General features: G+C 30.7%; 12 protein-coding genes and 3 non-coding genes across 15 annotated transcripts, besides 1 other annotated feature; 10 read left to right on the forward strand and 5 right to left on the reverse strand.

The window, feature by feature from the left end:
* Positions 1-48: 48 nt before the first annotated feature.
* Positions 49-621, forward strand: TVAGG3_0325390 (DNA/RNA polymerase superfamily; the record flags this gene model as incomplete). Its single annotated transcript, XM_051230257.1, has 1 exon — positions 49-621. The coding sequence occupies one exon, from the start codon at positions 49-51 to the stop codon at positions 619-621; it is 573 nt and encodes a 190-aa protein (XP_051099987.1).
* A 123-nt stretch (positions 622-744) lies between these two features.
* On the forward strand, positions 745-1,362 carry TVAGG3_0325400 (uncharacterized protein; the record flags this gene model as incomplete). The annotated part of the gene is made up of 1 exon (XM_051230258.1): positions 745-1,362. One exon carries the CDS (start codon positions 745-747, stop codon positions 1,360-1,362), a length of 618 nt encoding a protein of 205 aa, XP_051099988.1.
* A 263-nt stretch (positions 1,363-1,625) lies between these two features.
* Positions 1,626-1,841, forward strand: TVAGG3_0325410 (uncharacterized protein; the record flags this gene model as incomplete). Its single annotated transcript, XM_001325868.1, has 1 exon — positions 1,626-1,841. The coding sequence occupies one exon, from the start codon at positions 1,626-1,628 to the stop codon at positions 1,839-1,841; it is 216 nt and encodes a 71-aa protein (XP_001325903.1).
* An 18-nt stretch (positions 1,842-1,859) lies between these two features.
* Positions 1,860-2,096, reverse strand: TVAGG3_0325420 (N-acetylmuramoyl-l-alanine amidase family; the record flags this gene model as incomplete). Its single annotated transcript, XM_001325869.1, has 1 exon — positions 1,860-2,096. The coding sequence occupies one exon, from the start codon at positions 2,094-2,096 to the stop codon at positions 1,860-1,862; it is 237 nt and encodes a 78-aa protein (XP_001325904.1).
* A 1,590-nt stretch (positions 2,097-3,686) lies between these two features.
* TVAGG3_0325430 lies at positions 3,687-3,760 on the forward strand. Its single transcript has one exon. It is a non-coding gene; the product is annotated as a tRNA-Lys (tRNA).
* A 1,201-nt stretch (positions 3,761-4,961) lies between these two features.
* On the forward strand, positions 4,962-5,683 carry TVAGG3_0325440 (uncharacterized protein; the record flags this gene model as incomplete). Its single annotated transcript, XM_001325870.2, has 1 exon — positions 4,962-5,606. The coding sequence occupies one exon, from the start codon at positions 4,962-4,964 to the stop codon at positions 5,604-5,606; it is 645 nt and encodes a 214-aa protein (XP_001325905.1).
* A 113-nt stretch (positions 5,684-5,796) lies between these two features.
* On the forward strand, positions 5,797-5,868 carry TVAGG3_0325450. Its single transcript has one exon. It is a non-coding gene; the product is annotated as a tRNA-Val (tRNA).
* A 208-nt stretch (positions 5,869-6,076) lies between these two features.
* Positions 6,077-7,258, reverse strand: TVAGG3_0325460 (heteropolysaccharide binding; the record flags this gene model as incomplete). The annotated part of the gene is made up of 1 exon (XM_001325871.1): positions 6,077-7,258. The coding sequence occupies one exon, from the start codon at positions 7,256-7,258 to the stop codon at positions 6,077-6,079; it is 1,182 nt and encodes a 393-aa protein (XP_001325906.1).
* Positions 7,259-7,276: 18 nt separating this feature from the next.
* TVAGG3_0325470 (heteropolysaccharide binding) lies at positions 7,277-8,448 on the reverse strand (the record flags this gene model as incomplete). The annotated part of the gene is made up of 1 exon (XM_001325872.2): positions 7,277-8,338. One exon carries the CDS (start codon positions 8,336-8,338, stop codon positions 7,277-7,279), a length of 1,062 nt encoding a protein of 353 aa, XP_001325907.1.
* A 234-nt stretch (positions 8,449-8,682) lies between these two features.
* Positions 8,683-9,605: a mobile genetic element.
* Positions 9,606-10,185: 580 nt separating this feature from the next.
* Positions 10,186-11,572, forward strand: TVAGG3_0325490 (uncharacterized protein; the record flags this gene model as incomplete). Its single annotated transcript, XM_001325873.2, has 1 exon — positions 10,186-10,922. A coding segment is annotated over one exon (737 nt), but the record flags the coding sequence as incomplete, so codon positions are not given.
* Positions 11,573-11,694: 122 nt separating this feature from the next.
* On the reverse strand, positions 11,695-12,793 carry TVAGG3_0325500 (uncharacterized protein; the record flags this gene model as incomplete). Its single annotated transcript, XM_001325874.1, has 1 exon — positions 11,879-12,793. The coding sequence occupies one exon, from the start codon at positions 12,791-12,793 to the stop codon at positions 11,879-11,881; it is 915 nt and encodes a 304-aa protein (XP_001325909.1).
* Positions 12,794-13,524: 731 nt separating this feature from the next.
* On the forward strand, positions 13,525-14,814 carry TVAGG3_0325510 (uncharacterized protein; the record flags this gene model as incomplete). Its single annotated transcript, XM_001325875.1, has 1 exon — positions 13,542-14,768. One exon carries the CDS (start codon positions 13,542-13,544, stop codon positions 14,766-14,768), a length of 1,227 nt encoding a protein of 408 aa, XP_001325910.1.
* A 263-nt stretch (positions 14,815-15,077) lies between these two features.
* On the forward strand, positions 15,078-15,149 carry TVAGG3_0325520. Its single transcript has one exon. It is a non-coding gene; the product is annotated as a tRNA-Glu (tRNA).
* Positions 15,150-15,188: 39 nt separating this feature from the next.
* On the forward strand, positions 15,189-16,427 carry TVAGG3_0325530 (uncharacterized protein; the record flags this gene model as incomplete). The annotated part of the gene is made up of 1 exon (XM_001325876.1): positions 15,189-16,427. The coding sequence occupies one exon, from the start codon at positions 15,189-15,191 to the stop codon at positions 16,425-16,427; it is 1,239 nt and encodes a 412-aa protein (XP_001325911.1).
* A 9-nt stretch (positions 16,428-16,436) lies between these two features.
* Positions 16,437-17,145, reverse strand: TVAGG3_0325540 (RNA polymerase II transcription regulator recruiting protein; the record flags this gene model as incomplete). The annotated part of the gene is made up of 1 exon (XM_001325877.1): positions 16,688-17,122. One exon carries the CDS (start codon positions 17,120-17,122, stop codon positions 16,688-16,690), a length of 435 nt encoding a protein of 144 aa, XP_001325912.1.
* Positions 17,146-19,233: the final 2,088 nt, after the last annotated feature.

The following is a 19,233-nucleotide window of genomic DNA, read 5'->3' on the forward strand; positions in this document are numbered from 1 at the left end:
ACTTTAGATAACGCAAAATACTGGTATTTGGTTTTCATTTATGATTTTATGTATAAATGCATGAATGTTAATCGTTTTCATTTCATTGAAGGTGATACTGATTCATCTTATTGGGCTATTGCTGGCGATCCAAATCTTCCTAACACTCAAGCATTTCAAGCAATTGTTACCGATAAACAATTTTATGATAAAAACATTTTCAAATTCGCACCTTTTGATTTCTTCTGTTTTGATGAGAAATTTAAACCTAAATTAAAGAATAAAGCTGAAGAAAAAGCACATGAGAAGAAGTTATTGGGTTTAGCAATTGAGAAACAAGGTGATAACATGGTTGCTTTATGCCCTAAGTGTTATACATCATTCAACGGTTCAATTGATGGAAGTGATTTTAAAAAGATTGCACAAAAAATGAAAGGTGTTAGTTTAAGGCAAAATAAACAATTAACACCTAAAAATTATTTGGATATAATAAATGATAAAGTGATATTTGATGGTCAGAATATTAATTTACAACTTAAAAACGGGTCAATGACTCGCTTAACAATCGGTAAGACTGCATTAACAGGAGCACACACTAAGGCTGTATGTTGTGAAAATGGATGTTGTATGCCATTTATTTAATAAAATGCCACAGAAGAGACAAAAGGAACCGTTAATGATGCAATTCAATATGTAAATAATGGTTTTGATACTATGATTCAAAGAGGTGGGCACCCTTAAAACATTTATTTTATTTTTATATAAATGGATAACGCAGATTTAGAAAATTTAATTGATGATTTAGTATTTAATCAAAATTTTCTTAATTATTATGAATTAAAATCATATCTCCAAAAACATAATAAAAATATAACGGGTGATGATATGGATTATTATTATCCATATTATAAAAATGAAATTTTGAAATATCATGATAAAATAATTTCTAAAATTAAAGATAAAATTAAAAATAATGAATATACAAAGGGAAAAACTAAATCACAACTTAAACAGTTGAAAGATTTCAAAAATAAAGTATTAACAGAAGAAGATATTGATGAATTATATAAATTATATAATCCTGAGCCGCAAAAGCCAAAGGAACAAAAACAAAGGGTGAAAAACGCCCAGGTCCTTCAGGCCATAAATGAAGCACAAGCTTTAATTTATGATTCATTAGTTAAACCATATTCAGCCCGACTTTTAAATGAAGATCAACTTTTGGAATTCATCCTTCAACATAAACTCGAAGCGGGAAAGTATATCAAACCTTTATATACAGCATATTTAAAAGCGGCATCACATGTGAAAGCTTTATTTGAAACTAGAGTTGCTTTAACTTTGCGTTTAATATATGTGTCACCTAATTGGTTCACATCATGAGCTGGATTTGTAATTCTTAAATGAGTTTGTTTATCATCAAAATATGGAGTATCAGAGTCATAGCATGAACTTTCAAGTTCTCTATAATATCTTCTACCGTCATTCTTTGCGAATATTTCATTTATCTTTTCGAATGAATGAAACACATTTCCATTAATCGGTTTAGTGTTTGGCACTAAATAGTTAGTCGTCATTTATTAATAAATAAAAAATCAAAATTAAAAGATGAAAATGAATTTTTAATTTTAATGAAATAATCAACTATGGCTGCAGGATTCTTTAAGAAACTGTGGGATAAAGTAAAAAGAGGAGCGAGTAAAGTTTGGGAAACATTGAAGAAGGGAGCAAATTGGATATTTAAGAATAAAGAAGCAATTAGTGACGTTGCTGAATCAATAACACCAAAAGCTGCCCCAATAAGAGAAGTTTTAAATAAAGGAGAAAAAGTTTATCAAAGACTACAACCGATACTAAGATAAAAATAATTTATTTTTCCACTATCTACCTCCTATTTTATTAAGTATTCCTTCAGCTATTCCACCAATTGCGTTACCTGCTTGTGCTCCCATCGCCGGATTACCTGCTTTAGTACCTAATACACCACCTATGATAGTTCCTGCCGTTTTCGCTACTGGTGCCAAAAAGTTTGCAATGGGTTTAATAATCTTTTTATGAACCCAACCCGCAGCTTTCTTAATTCCATCCCATAATTTTTTAAAGAATCCTGCCGCCATTTCTGATTTAATATTAATTAAAAAATATATTTCATCACTTATATTCTAATTTTTATTTAATGATAAATGAAACCAATTTTAAAAATAAATGAAACAGAGGAGGAAGAAATAAATGAAAGTGAAAATGTTCAACAAAAAATAAACGTTGTTAAACCAATTACTGAAATAAAAATTTTTTCATCTGTTGAAGAATTTAATGACTATTATGCTAATAATAAAAAATTATTTGAAGAATTGACAACATGTAAATTGAATAAAATGTTTAAAGTTGATGGATTCAAAATTTCAAAAATAAAGGGGGTGGTTAGTTTGAAATCTATTCCTCAATCAAGAATCACCTCATTAATGAAAATTGATGATTTAACAAAAAGAATAGAAGAGATTGAAGAAAGAATGAATCAAATAATTGATTTCATAAATTCAAATAATCATTAGTTTCTTAAAGTTCTATGTTGAACTCATCAAATTCTTTTTAAAGTTTATGACTCCATTGATTCCATTCAGGATTTAAACAATGTTTAATTAATCGCGGAATATCTGACATCATCTATATATATAGCTTCTTTTATAAAAGATAAAATAAATTATTTTTTATTTCATTATGGTAGTGAATCTTTCATTCATGAAAATAATTATTTCTAATTTCTTTTACTCTCTCGTATATACTAGATTTAAAGAATTCAGAACATTTCCCATAATCTCCTAAATGTTTTCTTATCTTATTGGTTTTCCATTCATTATATGAAACTGTATAAACTTTATCTTTATCTTTACATCTTTCATCACTTCCAATATATTTATATTTCAATTTTGATTTATTGGTTTCATATTCATTAACGTTTAATAATTCACAGTCTTCCTTTTTAAATAAATGTTTTATGTATTCAGGATTAACAATTCTATAATATTGCTTCCCTTTAAATCTTTGAATATAAACAGGAACACCATCCTCTAAAATTCGATAATCTATTTTATCTGGTTTTACTTGTTGGGTCATTTATGTAAGAATAAAAAAAAAATTATTTTAAAAATAACTTTAATTTTTTTAATGGTTTATAAATAAATATATTTTTATTTTTTATTTCATTGTGTATGGGCTGAGTGTAAATGTCTTACAATTTTGAAAATTTTTTAAATCTTGATTTATTCAAAAACGTAAGAATAAAACCGTAAGAATCATATATTTTTTAATTAATATGTTAAAAAAATGATACAAAATCGCTCGATATTGTATGAATTCTTACGTTTACAAAAAAAGTCACAAAACCCATCCTATCCTACTACTAAAATACAATTGATTTGACATGATAATTAACAAGTAAATTAATTATCAACTTACGGTACATATAGCAGAAATTGAAATTCTATGATGCAATTTAAATATGGACAAATGTTATAGTGAATGCAAATCGATTAGTGATGTACAAGTAAAGTTTCAGTGATTTGGCAAAAAAGACAAGTTTTTCTGTCAGTATAAACAGTGTATGTAAAGTAATTGAATACAATGCATGTAAATATTCCAAAAAATCTCTGATCAAATCAGTATGTATTTAGGTTTTTATTTTTTAAAACAAAATGATAAATGTAATAGCCTGTGTAGCTCAACCGGATAGAGCATAAGACTCTTAATCTTGGGGTTGCGGGTTCGAGTCCCGCCACTGGCTCTTTTTCTTTTTTCTTCGAGGTGAATACATTGTATTTTGCTGGGGTAATTCTGATTAGATTTGAACTGTAATAATCTGAGATAAATTCTAATAACAGTGCATTTCTCCAATCGATTATTAATTTTGGAATTTGAATTCAATGACTAAATAAATGAAATCAGAATGCGCCAAAACATCTATCTATTATTCATTTAGCGTATCTGTTACATCAAATATCTCGCTGATACATGCAAGGATTAATTTTCGTCAATTGAAAAGGATTTCTATTAGTAGTTGGCTTTTAACCCAGTACGACATCATAATATCGAATATTGCCTTCTCGAGAAAGACAATACACTAATCGCTTAGCTAGGGATGGAATTGCGATGGGAAATGTAAACTGTTTTTTTTCCAAAAAAGTGAAAGTGAAATATAATTGAAGCAAAAACGATTATTTTTATATATCCGCATGAAGTCATTCGGTAGAATGTAGAATAATTGATTATCTATCAAGCCATTGTTGAATATAGAATACATTGCAATAAAATATCCTCTTATTTAAACAAAATCTTCCATGTATTTTTGTCGATTCAAATTTGGTCTTATTATATCATTGGAATACTTTCAAACTCTCAGTGATTATGCACATAGTTAAATTCACATTCAAAATTGTCATAAATCACATTTTTTTAATTTGAAATTTTATTTTATCCTGATAATGCTTATAATGACTTGCGCTCTAGTTATTTCTGGTATTTTTTTGTAACAATGGCTCAAAATACAAGGATTTATGAATGGCCAATCAGAAATCAAGCATAAAGTGCTTTGTATCCTAGCACAATAAAAATTACTGTTGAAAGTGATATGTTTTTAGTTTTTCATTTTATTGTTAATGTGCTCAAAATTTCCCACTATAAAAAAATCCATTTATTTCAATTTATTGAGATGCTTTCAATTATTGAGAAAGGAAATTTTTCTCAGTCCTTTTTAATCTTCCTTATAATTATCAAGGACAAATATTAACAATAACAATGCAACAATAAATTTGGGAAATTTTCGATAAATTTCTTTTGTGTAAACATTTTTTATGAAATTTCATTCTCTTTTATATTGTTGTGAATGCTATAATTTTAAAGTTTTGGATTTTTATACAAATATTTTTTGAGAGTGTAATAAAATCAATTTTTTATCAAATTTCTAACTTCATTTTTTAATAATACAAATGTCAACACCTTGCGAAGAGATTCACAACGAAGCTATACCAGAAGATAATGATGAAGAATCATCAAGTTCCTATTCCTATTATTCATATTCTTCAACTTACAAAATTAATAATATGGAAATTACCCCGCTGAAAGATTTTCCCGTATTTGAAGACTATAAACTTGAACACCAAAATAATGCCCCAAAGAATGAAAGCACAATCGAAAGAAACAACAGCGAACACTTTCCACAACCAGAATCTCCTAAGGAGCAAAGCACTCCTGAAGAAGATCACTATGAATCTGACAACAGTAGTAGTAATGATGAAAACAAGCCAATGAAAATTGAGGCAATGTGGATTGAAAAAGTTCATGAAGATATGCTTTTATTCTATGATGAGCCAAACGGAAAACTAATCTTACCATCGAATAATGCATACTATCCTCCAGTGAAGAGAATTGTTTATGACGAAAAAGGTAATGCTTTTAAAGCTCATTACCCAAAGGCATATACAAATACTCAAAAAATGATCCAAAAGACCAATAAGTTCAATAGAAAGGTTCTCAAGCCAATCAGCAATAAATTATCTAAGCTTGGCGATAAACTAAATCGCGGTGCAAGAAAGATGGCAAAAGGAATCCAAGATCTTAATAAGGATGATTAGTTATATGTATGTTCATGCTGTTTTTAAACTTTATTTTAATAATCCAATTTTTTTTTTAGAAATTAGGCTGAAAATTTAATAACATTATTATGACGCAAATTTATTTTTAAAAACAATATTGAATAACTGATTTCTAATTCATGTAATTTTTATTTTAATTATTAATCAAATAGATAAATGATTTTCGGAAGTCCCAGTAGTATATTGGTTAGAATAGATCCTTGACACGGATCAGAGGCCAGTTCGATTCTGGCCTGGGACATTTTTTCTTTTTTCTTTTTTTACTTATCATAATATTAGGTAATTCTACTCCTGTACTTAATATATGTATCATTAAACGAAAACATAAGGAAATCCAAAAATGATAGAATTTTAAAAGATTTTTTTTATCAATTGTGAAATTAGTCCAAACACATTGAATATACTTATTGTAAATAAAATAAAAGTTTATAATAGTTTAAAAACCTTTGTTAAATTCTATGAGAATCTTCAGCAAGTTTTCTCATTTGCATCATAAATGACTTATGGTCATTTAATTTTTCTAATGTAAATGGATATCTGTATCTCCATTTATGGTTTGGATCTGCGGGGTTGTTAATTCTTTCATCACAAGGATGCTGCCTTCTTAAGTTGTCATTGATTCCTGTCAAGTCCTGAAGCAAGAAAATAGCCCACATTGAATTCGACCATAAATTCTGTCTCAAAATTACTTCCTGGAAATAAGTTGACAACTTATCTGGACATGGTTCATGCCTTGCCAAAACTCCATACCAGAATTTGAATCTGACTGAAGAATTTTCTTCCCACCATCCTCTCAATGTAGATGTATCATGAGTAGATGGACAAGCGACAGAAAGATAAGAGAATTTGTTGAAATCATCGAAATCAAAATTAGGATCTTTAGACATTCTTTGTACTCTCAAAGAAAGTAATGAGTTGTCTTCAATTGATTTGATGATTCCTGATGTGATTTGGCCTAAATCTTCTGCACAAATCAACATGTTCGTTGAATCCTTCAAAACTTTTAATTTCGCTTCAGCTTTTGAAACCCAAAGCTCAGTTTGTCTTCTGTAAGTGAAATCAAGATACAACTCTTCGAATCTTTGTCTCTGGTCTCCAGGAAGTTCTTGCCATGAAGTTGACCAGTGGATAATCGGTCCATTAGGAGTAGATTCAACTGATTCTTTCTTTAATTCAGTTCTTACATGATAAGTATCTGGATTCTCAGGATCTTCAATCAAAAGAACGTTTCCGAGTAATTCGAAGAGTTTTTGAATCAAAACATTTTTCTCATTCTCATCAAGTGTTTTGTCTTTCATTACTGCATCATAGATTTTACGTTCTGTATTATATTCTGACTTGAAATCAAATGTATCATTTTCTTTTGAAATATTCCTTGGAACGAAGAATTTTCTTGAGATTTCATAGAAATTATTCGGGAATTTTTCTTGGAGGTGTTTTCCTCTGATATATGGTTTGACGTATCTCTCGATATCCCATAATCCAATTTGAACTAATTCCTGTCTTGTCAATGGATTTGATGGGAAGAAATGTCCCAACAAACCTCTGACACAAGTATCGCGAGGAATTTCCCAAATCCTGAAGAAACCAAGAATATGATCAACACGTAATTGATGATACAATTCTGACATTCTCTGCAATCTGCTTCTTCACCATGCAAAGTTATCTTTCTCCATTTCTTCCCAGTTGTAAGTTGGGAATCCCCAGTTTTGTCCATCACTAGAGAAATCATCAGGAGGAGCTCCTGCACACATGTGGAGTCTGAACAAATGTGGAAATGCCCAACATTCAACAGAGTTAATGTTGACACCAATTGGAAGATCTCCTTTCAAAGCAACTTTGTGATTTGTTGCGTACTCATATGATTCTTTAAATTGTTTATCAGCAATGTATTGAAGCCAGTAAATAAACAACAAATCACTCTCTTTCTCATCACATATGTCTTCGATTTCTTCTGGAGTGATCTTTGAATATTTCGGCCATTTTCTGAATTCCATCGTTTTATAAGTATCTCTCAAGTGGCAGAAAAGAGTGTAAGGTTTCAACCACGAGCCATTCTTCTTTAAGAAATCTTGGAGATCTTCGGAATCTTTGAATTTCTCCTTGACAAGATCAAAAATTTCTTTGAGCATGTCCATTTTGAAGGAGAAAACAGCTGGAAAGTCAATTTGAGGAAGTTTTTCAAGTTCGTACTTTCTTCTCATGATGATATTATAAATATCTGTTGGTAATTCTGGAAGGATTCCGAGCAAATCAATATAAACAGGATGAAGAGCGAAACAAGAAACTTGTTTATAAGGATATGAATCATCCCATCCACCTTTGTCAGTTGTATCGTTTATTGGAAGCAATTGAATTAAAGATGCTCCCATTGAATTGCAGCAATCGACTAGTTTCTTGATATCTGTGTAAGAACCAATACCTTGTGAGTTCTGTGTTCTCAGAGAGAAGAGTGGAACATAGACGCCAAGACCTTTGAATAGTTCTTTATTTACATTTGTGAACCATTCGTTGATGAAGTATGTAATTGGTCGGACTCTATCGTATTGAGGAGCTGATGGACCAGTACATGTTCTGTTTGTTGGCTCTTCCCAGATAAATGTTCCATCATTATTGGATATAACGTATTTATAATCAAATGGGAATGATTGTGGATAGATTTCAATTGAATTAGACCAAACATAAGATACTAGGTTTTGTAATTGGCTCATCAAATATTATCTTTACAGTATGATTATATGCCCCGCCATTTATTAACAACGGAATCGCTTTATCTTCTTTGTTATTTCCGAGTGCTGGATGATCACCAACTATGTATGGTATATTAGAGCCACTATTATCACATTTAAGATAGAAGGTTACTTCTATAGGCCCCAGCATCTTGAATGTGAGCTGATTTATTGATTTTGATTGGGGTTATTTTTTGTGAGAGAAACTGACAGATGAATAAATGATTGGATAAGCCTGTAATTCTGAAGCAATATCCATATTTCCAGTTATCTCCTAAAGATGAAAGCTTTTTACAATGTTCTCGCAAGTTCATCAACCTTGGAACAAAGGTAACTAAACTCCTTTCGCCGATCCGATTTGCTCCATATTTAAAATATAGCTTGCATATGTAGAAGAAAAGCTAATTTTGAAGTACGCCCGAAATCCACCAACAGGATTTCGAGCTACTAAAAAGGTACTTTTAAATGTGATTTTTTTTATAAAAAATTAAATTTATTTTAAGATCAGACTAAAAACTAATTTTATGGAAAATCTATATCGACAAATTTATTACTTATTGGGTATATAGATTTTTTGATTATGGCGATTATGTCTGATATGCTTCCAATAAGCCAAAACACATTTCATACTGATTTCTATAAAAGGTATCTTTATTATAGAAGTGTAAGCTATATCTGTTTGTTTTTTTATTATAACAAATTCAAAATTCTCTTATAAGGACTAGATGAAATCTGTATTATTAAATCATTAGCTAAATGAAGGTTCAAATAGAAAGTAAATATCAATTTATATGATACTGAAACCAAATAGTCCTTTTAATAAAAGATAACACGCTGAAAATTATTGAGTATTTGCAAATCTCAAAAATCTATTGGTGAATTTGGCTCAACTTTTAAAATTATAACATCCATATCAAATCATAAAAGCAGACAAAAATTAAAGCCAAACCTATTGGCCAATTTTTTTTTGATATTTTGATTTTTGAGGTATACTTTTAAAAGTGGATTTAAAGCACTTATGAAAAAACATTAACTTCTGTCGTTATGATTATTGATTTAGACAATAATGATTTTAATCTTTGATTATCAAAACACTAAAGTCATCTTTTTAACATTTGCTTGGTAGCATTAACTCAAGTCTAAAGTACTATTTTATGTGGCACTCTTAGAATTTTTGTATTCATTGTACACGCTGAAATAGTACCATTAAAGTTATGGCGGACTTTCAAAAAATAGTTTGGTCACCTTTCCTTGGAACATGAAGAAGAGACTGTCGATTCATGGAGAAAGCCACCAATCAATGAGATTGCTAAAAATAAGCTATTAATTATATAAATGATTGATATTTCTTTAAAATATACCCATTTTAAATAAAAACAGCTTTATATTAAATAAGAGCAATTCCATGAACGAATCACTCTCTAAAACTAGTATATTTAATGAATATGTAGGTCTGATACAGCTCTAAATCATATTCCTTAAATTTGATGTCTTTTTCTATATATTTTCCCATCGAGACAAAGTCCTTTATGAATTTCATGTGCAGATAATTATACTTATTATGTAATTATATTAACAGACATATTTTTAAAAAACAATTGATTTAGATAGCGACACTTCCATAAACCAATTGATAAAATAGGTTACCATAGATCAGTTTAATCATAATATTTAGGTTTCATGCCCCGAGATAAAGAATTTTAGAATCCGGAAATACGTTATAATCTCCGACTTATGAAAATTCGTAACGGCGGACTTTTTCACGATGTTCAGAACAATAATATTGATTTTGCTCAATTTTTTTCCCGCCATAAAAAAATTTTGCCAGAATGAGTTCTGCGAAGAAAACAAGGCTTCAAAGGGCCATGAGCATGAAAGCTGAAGGTCTTTCGCTCACACCCATTGTTCGCATTAACCCATACATCGATTATAATGAGTTAAGTGCAGGAGATAAGACAAAATATGCTAAAACGGCTAAAGATATTATGGAAACAAAGATTATCAAATGCAAGACCTCTCAAGATTACTTCAAGTGCATGGCAGCATTCCGTGAGCAGCGTCGTCAACTCGCTCTAAAGGGTGATTATGATGGTGCCGAAAGAATTGATGGATACATTAGAAAACTTTCCGATTTCTTCCTTGAGAATCACATGTATACATCGAAAGCTGAACTCTGCGCTGTTTCAGAGTTTGTATTCTCAACTCAGAGAGATACCGTTTCAACAATCTCTGATCAATGGGATACTAAGATTGAAAATATGAAATCACAGTACAAGAGAGAGCTTTCTAATCTTGAGAGGCAAAATGCAAGCAAATTGGAGAAGTTTGACAATTCTCATCCAGATAAACTTCCAATCAGATACAATAAACTCTCACCAGATCTCCTTAACCTTCGTGAGCAAGAAAAGCACTTAATTGGATCCCGCCGCTTTGCAGAAGCTAAGCAATATCATAAAGAATACGAAAAACGCAAGAAAGAAGAACTCGCCAACCAGAAAAGACAATACTTCGACGATGCTGAAAAGCGCAGAGCTGAGATTATTAAGCTTGGCGAGAAGAAAGTTAGTGCACTCAAAGATGCTTGGGAAAGAAAGATATCCGAAGCTCAAATCACAAAGACACACGAGATCACACCTCACGAGAAGTCATATTCTTACTTGGAAAGAAATGTTACACACAGAAAAGCAGAGTACATTGGACAAGAAGATCCAATTCCTCCAGAAGTTGTTTTCGTCGCAAACAAAGTCGACCCAGTTGAACTCGAGAACTCAGTTAATGTATTCAGATCAAGGAACCTTGTTTCTTTCGACAAATCCATTACTCCAAGATCAGTTTCTCACTTGGCAACAAAACCAGGAAGAAATCTTGTTGGCGCTGAGCGCCCTGTTGACTATGGAGTTGTTGATGCAACTAATAAGTCGAAGACAGTTTGTTTGAAGAAGCAGGCAAGAGCTATTGATAGTAGAAGATGGCCGAAATAATTTAATTTATTTTTCACTCATTTTTATTTAAACATGCCAATATTTGATTTGATCTAATTAATATCTATTAGCTTAGTAAGTTCATTTATAGAGAGAAGGTTTTTGCTTCTCAATCAATGTGATGTACTTATGGTTAAAAGGAATGTGCCAACCATGGACATGGTTTATTTTTTTTTTTTAATCATCATTTCTCTATGATTTGTTTAGCTAGTTGGAGGACTTTGAAGCGTCATAATAAATCGAAATTGTCCGCAACCACTAGAATCTCACCAGATTTTTAAAATTAATTCCCCAATAATTTCATATTTTTACGATTAATTTAAAATCCTAGTTTAAGAACGATATGAGTCGAGTATCAGCAAATCAATCACTCAGAATGCATACAAATGGTCATTTATCATTGGAAAAAGATAAATATGGCAAAATTAGAAAGATATCTGTTTTTTTAAAAAAATAACTTGCTCTATGTGAATGTTTGCAAGTATGATATACTATTAATGGAAAACCAAATCGAAATATTATGAAAAATTTCAAAGAAATTTCAAAGAAGGAGAGTTCCTTCAACTTCAACTGTCCATCCTTCTCTCTTCTTCCTTTTAGGTAATGGAGCAAGATACATATGTTCACCCTTTGGACGATTGTGGTGCTCCAATTTCTTTCTCTTTTGTCCTGGATTTTCTGGATCATCTTCGTATTCTTCTTCTGCTTCACCTTCTTGGTTAGCATTCTCTTCTCCCTCATGATTTTCTGTTGTTTCTTCAGGTTGTGGCTGTGACTCCTGTTGTTGTGGTTCCTCTGGTTGTGTTTGTGATTCTTGTTGTGGTTCCTCCTGCTGTGGTTGGGGTTCTGGTTGTGGTGGTTGTAATTCTTGTTGTTGTGGTTGTGATTCTGGTTGTTGTTGTGCCTCCTGTGGATTTTCTTCTTGTGGCGGCAATTCAGGATCAACTGGCTCTTCTTCCATTGGTGGAAGAGATCTTTCTCTGACAATAGGTTCCTCATTGACTTCTGGTTCATGAAGTTCTTCTTCTTCTTTCTGCCTGGCTTGTGCGGATTTTTGATTATTGTAATTTTGCTCAACAGCTGGATCAACGAACTTCTCGGAGTCATCCCTTGCTTCGAGAGGCTTTATTGGATCTCTTTCTGGAATTGTTTGGTTCTTGTTAGCCATATTAATCGACACAAGTAATGGTGTGGTATTGACTTCTTCGCCACCTTTGCATGGTTTGAGGCAGCACCAGATAATGTAGATGAGGAGAACGAGTAATATAAGAGCGGCAACTGAAGAGCAAACAATTATGATGATTGTGTTGTTATTTTTGTCTTTGTCTTTATCTTTATTCAGCTGATTGCCTGAAGATCCCTTTTCTGTTTCGGAGTAAGGTAAATTTATGCTCTTAACAAGGCCTGCAAAGAAAAATGCCCACAATAAAATCATTTTATAGAATGAGATAACCATCAGAAAAAAACTTTACGCAATAAATAATATAGTACTATTAATACTATAAATATTGCAAATAATTTACCCACATAAAATTCGCAAAAACCGTCAATTTTGAGAGTAACTCCGCGACTTGAAACAGGCATGAAATTATTTTTATAGAAAATGTAAGACAAGTCAAAGACATAATTTAGATAAAATTTCTTTATCGTTTTTGGCACATTTCTGAAGAAGGCATTTTATTCATCATTGCGCAAAAATAATCTGCTTGTTAGTCAACATTAATAAAACTTGGACTTTCGCTTCACAATTGAAAATGGGATAAAAAAAGCTCAATGTCAAGCAAAATAAATGAGAGAGTTAATATGATTTCGGATATGTAATATACAGTTAATCAAAGAGGTTTTTAATTTGGCATCGATTATCCTTTAAAATTCACACAAAAAACATAAAATTTGCTGATCTACTAAAACGTAATGCATACTGAATCCAATAGTCACGAAAATTGGATACCTTAGTAAAATTCAACATGATACAAGAAGAATTGGAATGAGAAAATGGCTAATTGAAAATCCAATTTCATTGATAGAACTGTATTGGTATTTTACTGCTTGAAATATTATTGCTATATGCTAGTCTCTAAACTCAGCTTTGTCTTAAACCCTATTTTTTGATTATTGTTGATGAAGATATAAAAAAATACAACATTTCAAGAATTGATTAGTTTACATGAAATTGTGAGTTGATATAAAAAACTTTTTTTTTCATGAATACTCGCAGTTCAACGGAGACTCCACCAGATTGGACAGATTTAAACAGTAACACTAAGGCAGGACTTTTCCAGATACTTAAAGAGTTAAAAATCGCTCCTCCTCAAAATGCAGATAGGGATCAATTAGTACGTTTGATTAGACAAAAACTTACTTCACCACGTCTTTCTCCTTATAAGTCCACTGGAATGTTAACACGTCCAGCAGATAATCTCATTCCAAATTCTGATGATGATGATATTCCTGCACAAGAATCAGTAGAACCAGAAGATGACGAAAATGATACCGATTTTGAAGTACCTCCAATGGAAAGTGAAAGTGTTTCTCAAAATACTATCCAAGAAGAACCTGAAGGAAAAGTTGAGGAACCCAAGCAACCAGAAAGAGTTCCAACACCACCAAAATCTGAAGACAAAAAGATTGAGGAACCTGTCGAACCTGAGCATCGCATTTACTCACCTACAAGAACAATCAAAACACCAGAACGCTCCGTTCTATTTCCAAGTTCGCAGCCATTACCTCCTCCAAAAGAACAAGTTCGTCCAAGCAGTATTCGTCAATCAAACGCTCGTGTTAGAAACGATGGAAATCCTGAAGAGGTTGATGATGCCATATTTACAAACAGTTACTTAAGATGGGTGAGAAGGCCTGTAATTATTCTTGCTGGCTTTATTTTACTCCTTTTGGCTTTGTTATTATTATTGATTGCTTTACGACCATCACGTAGATCAGTTCTACATGCTAATATCGATTGGCTTTCTAATGTTTCTTACAGGAATAAGCATTGCTTGCAAGAAACTCAATATACTCGTGCTGAATTGTTTAATTTATATAATTTGACTGAAGAAGAATTCAATCAATATGCTTACGAAGATGGTGAAAGGGTGTTTGCCAAAGATACAAGAATTGGTGTTGTCTGCAAGATGATCTACGCAGGAGATAAGTATCCAGTCGCTGCTGGCATAATTATTGTTATTATTGTCGTCGCAATACACCTCTACATATGTAAGATATCTCGTGTTGGCAATCACCTCATTCGTTCTCTTGTTAGAGACCAATCCTGTGATCTTGATACTCTTCTTGTTGATGAAGCAGGTGAAATGCTTCCTCATGAAGTTGCTGAGAGACTCGGAATCAACGCAAGTGATGATTATTACATCGATCCAAGAGATACAATTTATGAGCTCACACGTGCCCAAAAGGCAAAAAAGAATAAGAAGTGAATGATGTGCATTATTTTAGTTTTAAAAGGTTTGTTTAAATAATCAATTTTTATTATGAATTTCAATTCGAGCAAACAGTTTTTAGAACACATCAATGAAATAATAGTAAAACATGATTGATTTGGTAAATATTTCATTTTGAATCTGGTGCCATCATGAAATTACAAAATTTCCAAGCATATTTCGACCAACAGGAAGAATATTGGACTTCCGAATTAAATGCTTCAGAAAAATAATTGCAGAATAGTAATAGAGATGGTATTGTACTAAATTAAAATAAATATAAAACAGAAAATAAAAATATGTAAATCCGATATCGTTCAGCGGTTAGGATATGTGGTTTTCATCCACAGGATCGGGGTTCGACTCCCCGTATCGGAAAACTTTTTTATTTTTTTCACCTAAAAGTTTGTTATTATTATGACAAGGAAAGTTATCAATCCTTGGGATATTCCTCCTGGGATTGATACAAATCATCGAGTTATTCACATTATGAACTTACCTCCTGGTAGTAATTGGGCCCAAATTAAGCCATATTTTTTCAATTTTCCAATTGAATTTGCGCATTTCTTTGGAAATCAAGCACTTCTTCAATTTGTAACATCAAAAGATGCTAGAAATTACATTCAAAACGAAAGAAAGATCATCGACGAATTAAATGTAAAAATAGAATTCTCAATTATACCAGAATTGATATATGATGATTTTGAATCTATTCCTGGCGCATCACTTGTTATTTGTGTACAAGTTAATAGGCTCAGACTCTACTTAGGAATTTATGATATATACGATCAGTGTTCGCTTTTCGGTACAGTAGATAAAATCATCTGTTTTGAGAAGAGTGGTAAGTTTGCTCTTGTCCAAATGCATACAATTCAAGATGCTGGACTTGCATTATATAATTTATCAAATTGTGAAAGGCATAATCCCTCATTCAAGCTGAGAATACAATTTTCAAAGAACCATGATATTGTCATTAAATTTAATAATACAAAAAGCTTTGATTTCACTCAGCCTTCTGCAAGATTAGAATTTGAACAAAATAGAGAGATTGCAATGTCTGAATTAGGCTTCTTTGAGCCAGAGCGTGATGAATCCATTCCCCAACAGTTTGATTTATTTAGACCTGTTGATTTTGACCCAAGTTTTTCAAATTGTTGTTTAGTTCGAGGTTTTCATGTAACAACCAACCCTTGTGATTCTATTTATGCATTATTTAGGCAATATGGTAGAATAACATCTGTAAGATGTTCAGCAGTTCGTGGAAATGGTTCGATTTCTCTTGTTTTCTTTAAAGAAAGCTTTTGTGCACGAATGTCCCAATACATGCTACAGAACTTGAATATATCTAATGATACTCTAGCTATTGAACTGGTCACAGAAGCTGAAATTCCTTCTCTTGGAATTGAATTATCAAAAGATTATAGTAATCTATCAGAATCATATGAAGAATCTTATTGTCCGCCTTCCAAATATGTTAGGATAACTCCTAATCCTGGAAATCTTGAAAAATTCCAAAACTCAGATGGAAAATTAATAAATGATGGAATTGCTGAGTTTTCTTCAATAGAAAATGCTTCTCTCTTCATTACTATGAATTCATTGAAAGATTTGAATGGAGAGAAATACTATATAACTTATTTTGAAAAAGATTTGTGAATCGGTATAATTTTTATATAATATTATTTTGTTTGTAGTATAAATCATCTATCTTGTGTAAAAGTCTTTACCATTTTTGCTTATTATCCCTCATTATCTAAAGTCACCTTAAATTCAAAATAATTAATTAGCAGATTTTGTCCTTATTTATAAGTGAAAATAAAAGAAAATATTAAAGTAATTTAATTTGTATAAGAATTGTACTGAATTTTCAGCAATATTTCTATTTTATTTAACAAATTAAAAATACAAATAGTATTTCAAAACATATCATCAAATATACGAAAATCATCGTTAATATCTATATCCGTATTGAAATCTGTAAATAAAATTTGCGGATTTTCATTTGATTCCGATTTTGACTTCTCTGATTTCATTCTTCTCATTAACGACTTATAACGATTCTTTACCTGTATATCATTTCTCCCTTTAAAGTATGAAGATATTTGTCTCCATCTTGGTTCTAATTTTGGAACAATGTCTATCAATAAGTCCTCTTCTTCCTTTGTCCAAGGATCATGATTGACATCAGGAGCTAAAAATCTAAACCATCTATCTCTACATTGGCGTTTATTTCTTCCATGCATTTTTGATGCAATCAATTTCCAGTCTTCCGCTCCATATTGTTTGACGAGTGCAAGTAGTTTTTCATCGTCTTTTTCTGTGAATCTGTGATACACTACTGGTCTTGACATTTACCCAAAGTGATGAAAATTTTGGTAACAATTTTACGCAACACTCAATTTTTACCCGCTTTGAAATTGCTATCGAGCATTTTTAAATTTAATACGTGATGGATAAGTCGTTATAAGAAATCGGTTATAAAAATTATCTAAATTTGCGAAATTATATCTGAAAGCTGAAATGGGTAAGCTATTGAAATTTTTCAATGGAAAAATATAGTTCATTAATTTGCATTCTACGAATAATTCTTATAAACATTTTCCAAAAAAAATAATTAAACGGGTTGTCAAAAAAGTTGGTATTCTGAAATCTGCTACAAATTTCCCAAATGAAAATAAAAATTAAATAATTAATATTATACATCTGATTTATATTAAATTTTTGATGACATAATAATTGAAATTTTGAAAGCAATCCTCATGGGAAAAAATATTGTTGGTATTCTTATAAATATTAATAAAAACTAGTAAAGTGATGTGGATAGATAAAATTGAGAGAGATATGAATTTAAAATTGAAAGGATATATATTGAAAGGTTTAATTTAAAATTATGTGGTCAGTATTTTTATTTTTGAAATTTCATTTTTTCATGTACATATGCATACTTTTATGTGATCATAATAGTAGTGTTGTTTATTTTTAATTTTGACATTTTCAAAAAAAAATCTAAATATAAAGGGCATTATATTGAGTCACCTAAAGAAATATGATTCAGTTCAGCTTTCTTTCAATGAAATCAAAACAATATAAAAACAATGTAAAAACAATTTCAAATAAATTTCAAAAACGCATGAATATTTATTTAACCTGTCTCATCTAGCAAATGTTAGTTGTTTTCAATATGTTTTCAAGAAATATGAATTCTTTTTGATATTAAGCACAAAAATATTGATAAGATACGAACATTGATTTGCTAACTCCAAGAACTAATATCATATGTAATTTTCTAACATATCAAAATAAATTTAAAAAAATTTTAAAAAAAATCTATTTTTTGATTTTTCTCGAAAATGATGTTCATGAAATTAGTACTAAGCCTGAATCGAATCAATCCTGGTTGTGTTGTTACAAGATTTATATTTTTCGCGTTTACAACAAGGTGTCTTTCGTTCCTTTCAAATGATTGAATAATGTGTTCAAAAATTAAAAGAAAACGATATACTCAAATTTCGATAAATAGTTTTCTCTGATATTAACAAATTGGGCTTAATGATCTCTATAAGTGAAATCAATTACCCATTCATTAAACTTCTATTTGGCCAAATGCACTGTGAAAATTGACAGAAAAAAATGACATTTCTAAAAAGAATTCAAAAAAAAAAAAAGACGAATACATTTTGCAACTTCCACTAGATTAAATGGGAGATTAAAATACGTGTTCATTGGTCCATATTCCTTTTGGATTGATTTAGAAAGAAAATCAAAATAAATTGTTTTAAAATTCAGTCGATAAGTAAAAAATGAACTATACCTTGCACAACATGTCACTTTCACTCTAAAATAAGAGCTATTCGGCTTAATAATTTGAGAATTTATTTAAATTTGATGATTTCAAAAAGAAAAAAAAAGATACAATTTCTCTTCATTTGTCATTGTTGCTATTTATGGAATTAGCATCCATTCTTTTTAGATGTTCTTAACTCTTTTTTTTACATCAAAAAAATTTTGAAGCTAAATAACTAACATCTTTGAATAAAATTTAATCGATTTCTGAGTATTTGAAAGAATTGTTTGGGTGATTTAAATGCTTTAGCATCTAAAAATACTGGAAAAAGCAACAAACTAAAGCTGATCGGAGATAATCATATGGCAGATGGTAATCTATTTGATCGCTTTATAGAACATAATGAAGAAGTAATTATTTGCCATACAAGTTTTGAAACTAAAATATGAGATAAATATATCGCTTAGCTCCGATTTGCAAATCATATTGGTATTAATACTGGTAGTCTGATCATTGTAGATGCTTTGGAAACAGAAAAATCTTTGATTAATATTGCTGAGGATCCAATATCTATTGCAGCAATATCGCAATTTTGTAAGTTATGAAAATCAATTTCCTATTCTAAAAGATACTCTATATGCATTAGCAGGAAGTGATCTTAAGGCATTAAATGGGGTA

Source organism: Trichomonas vaginalis, chromosome V (genome assembly GCF_026262505.1).
Source record: "Trichomonas vaginalis G3 chromosome V, whole genome shotgun sequence".
In the NCBI taxonomy this organism is placed as follows: Eukaryota; Parabasalia; order Trichomonadida; family Trichomonadidae; genus Trichomonas; species Trichomonas vaginalis.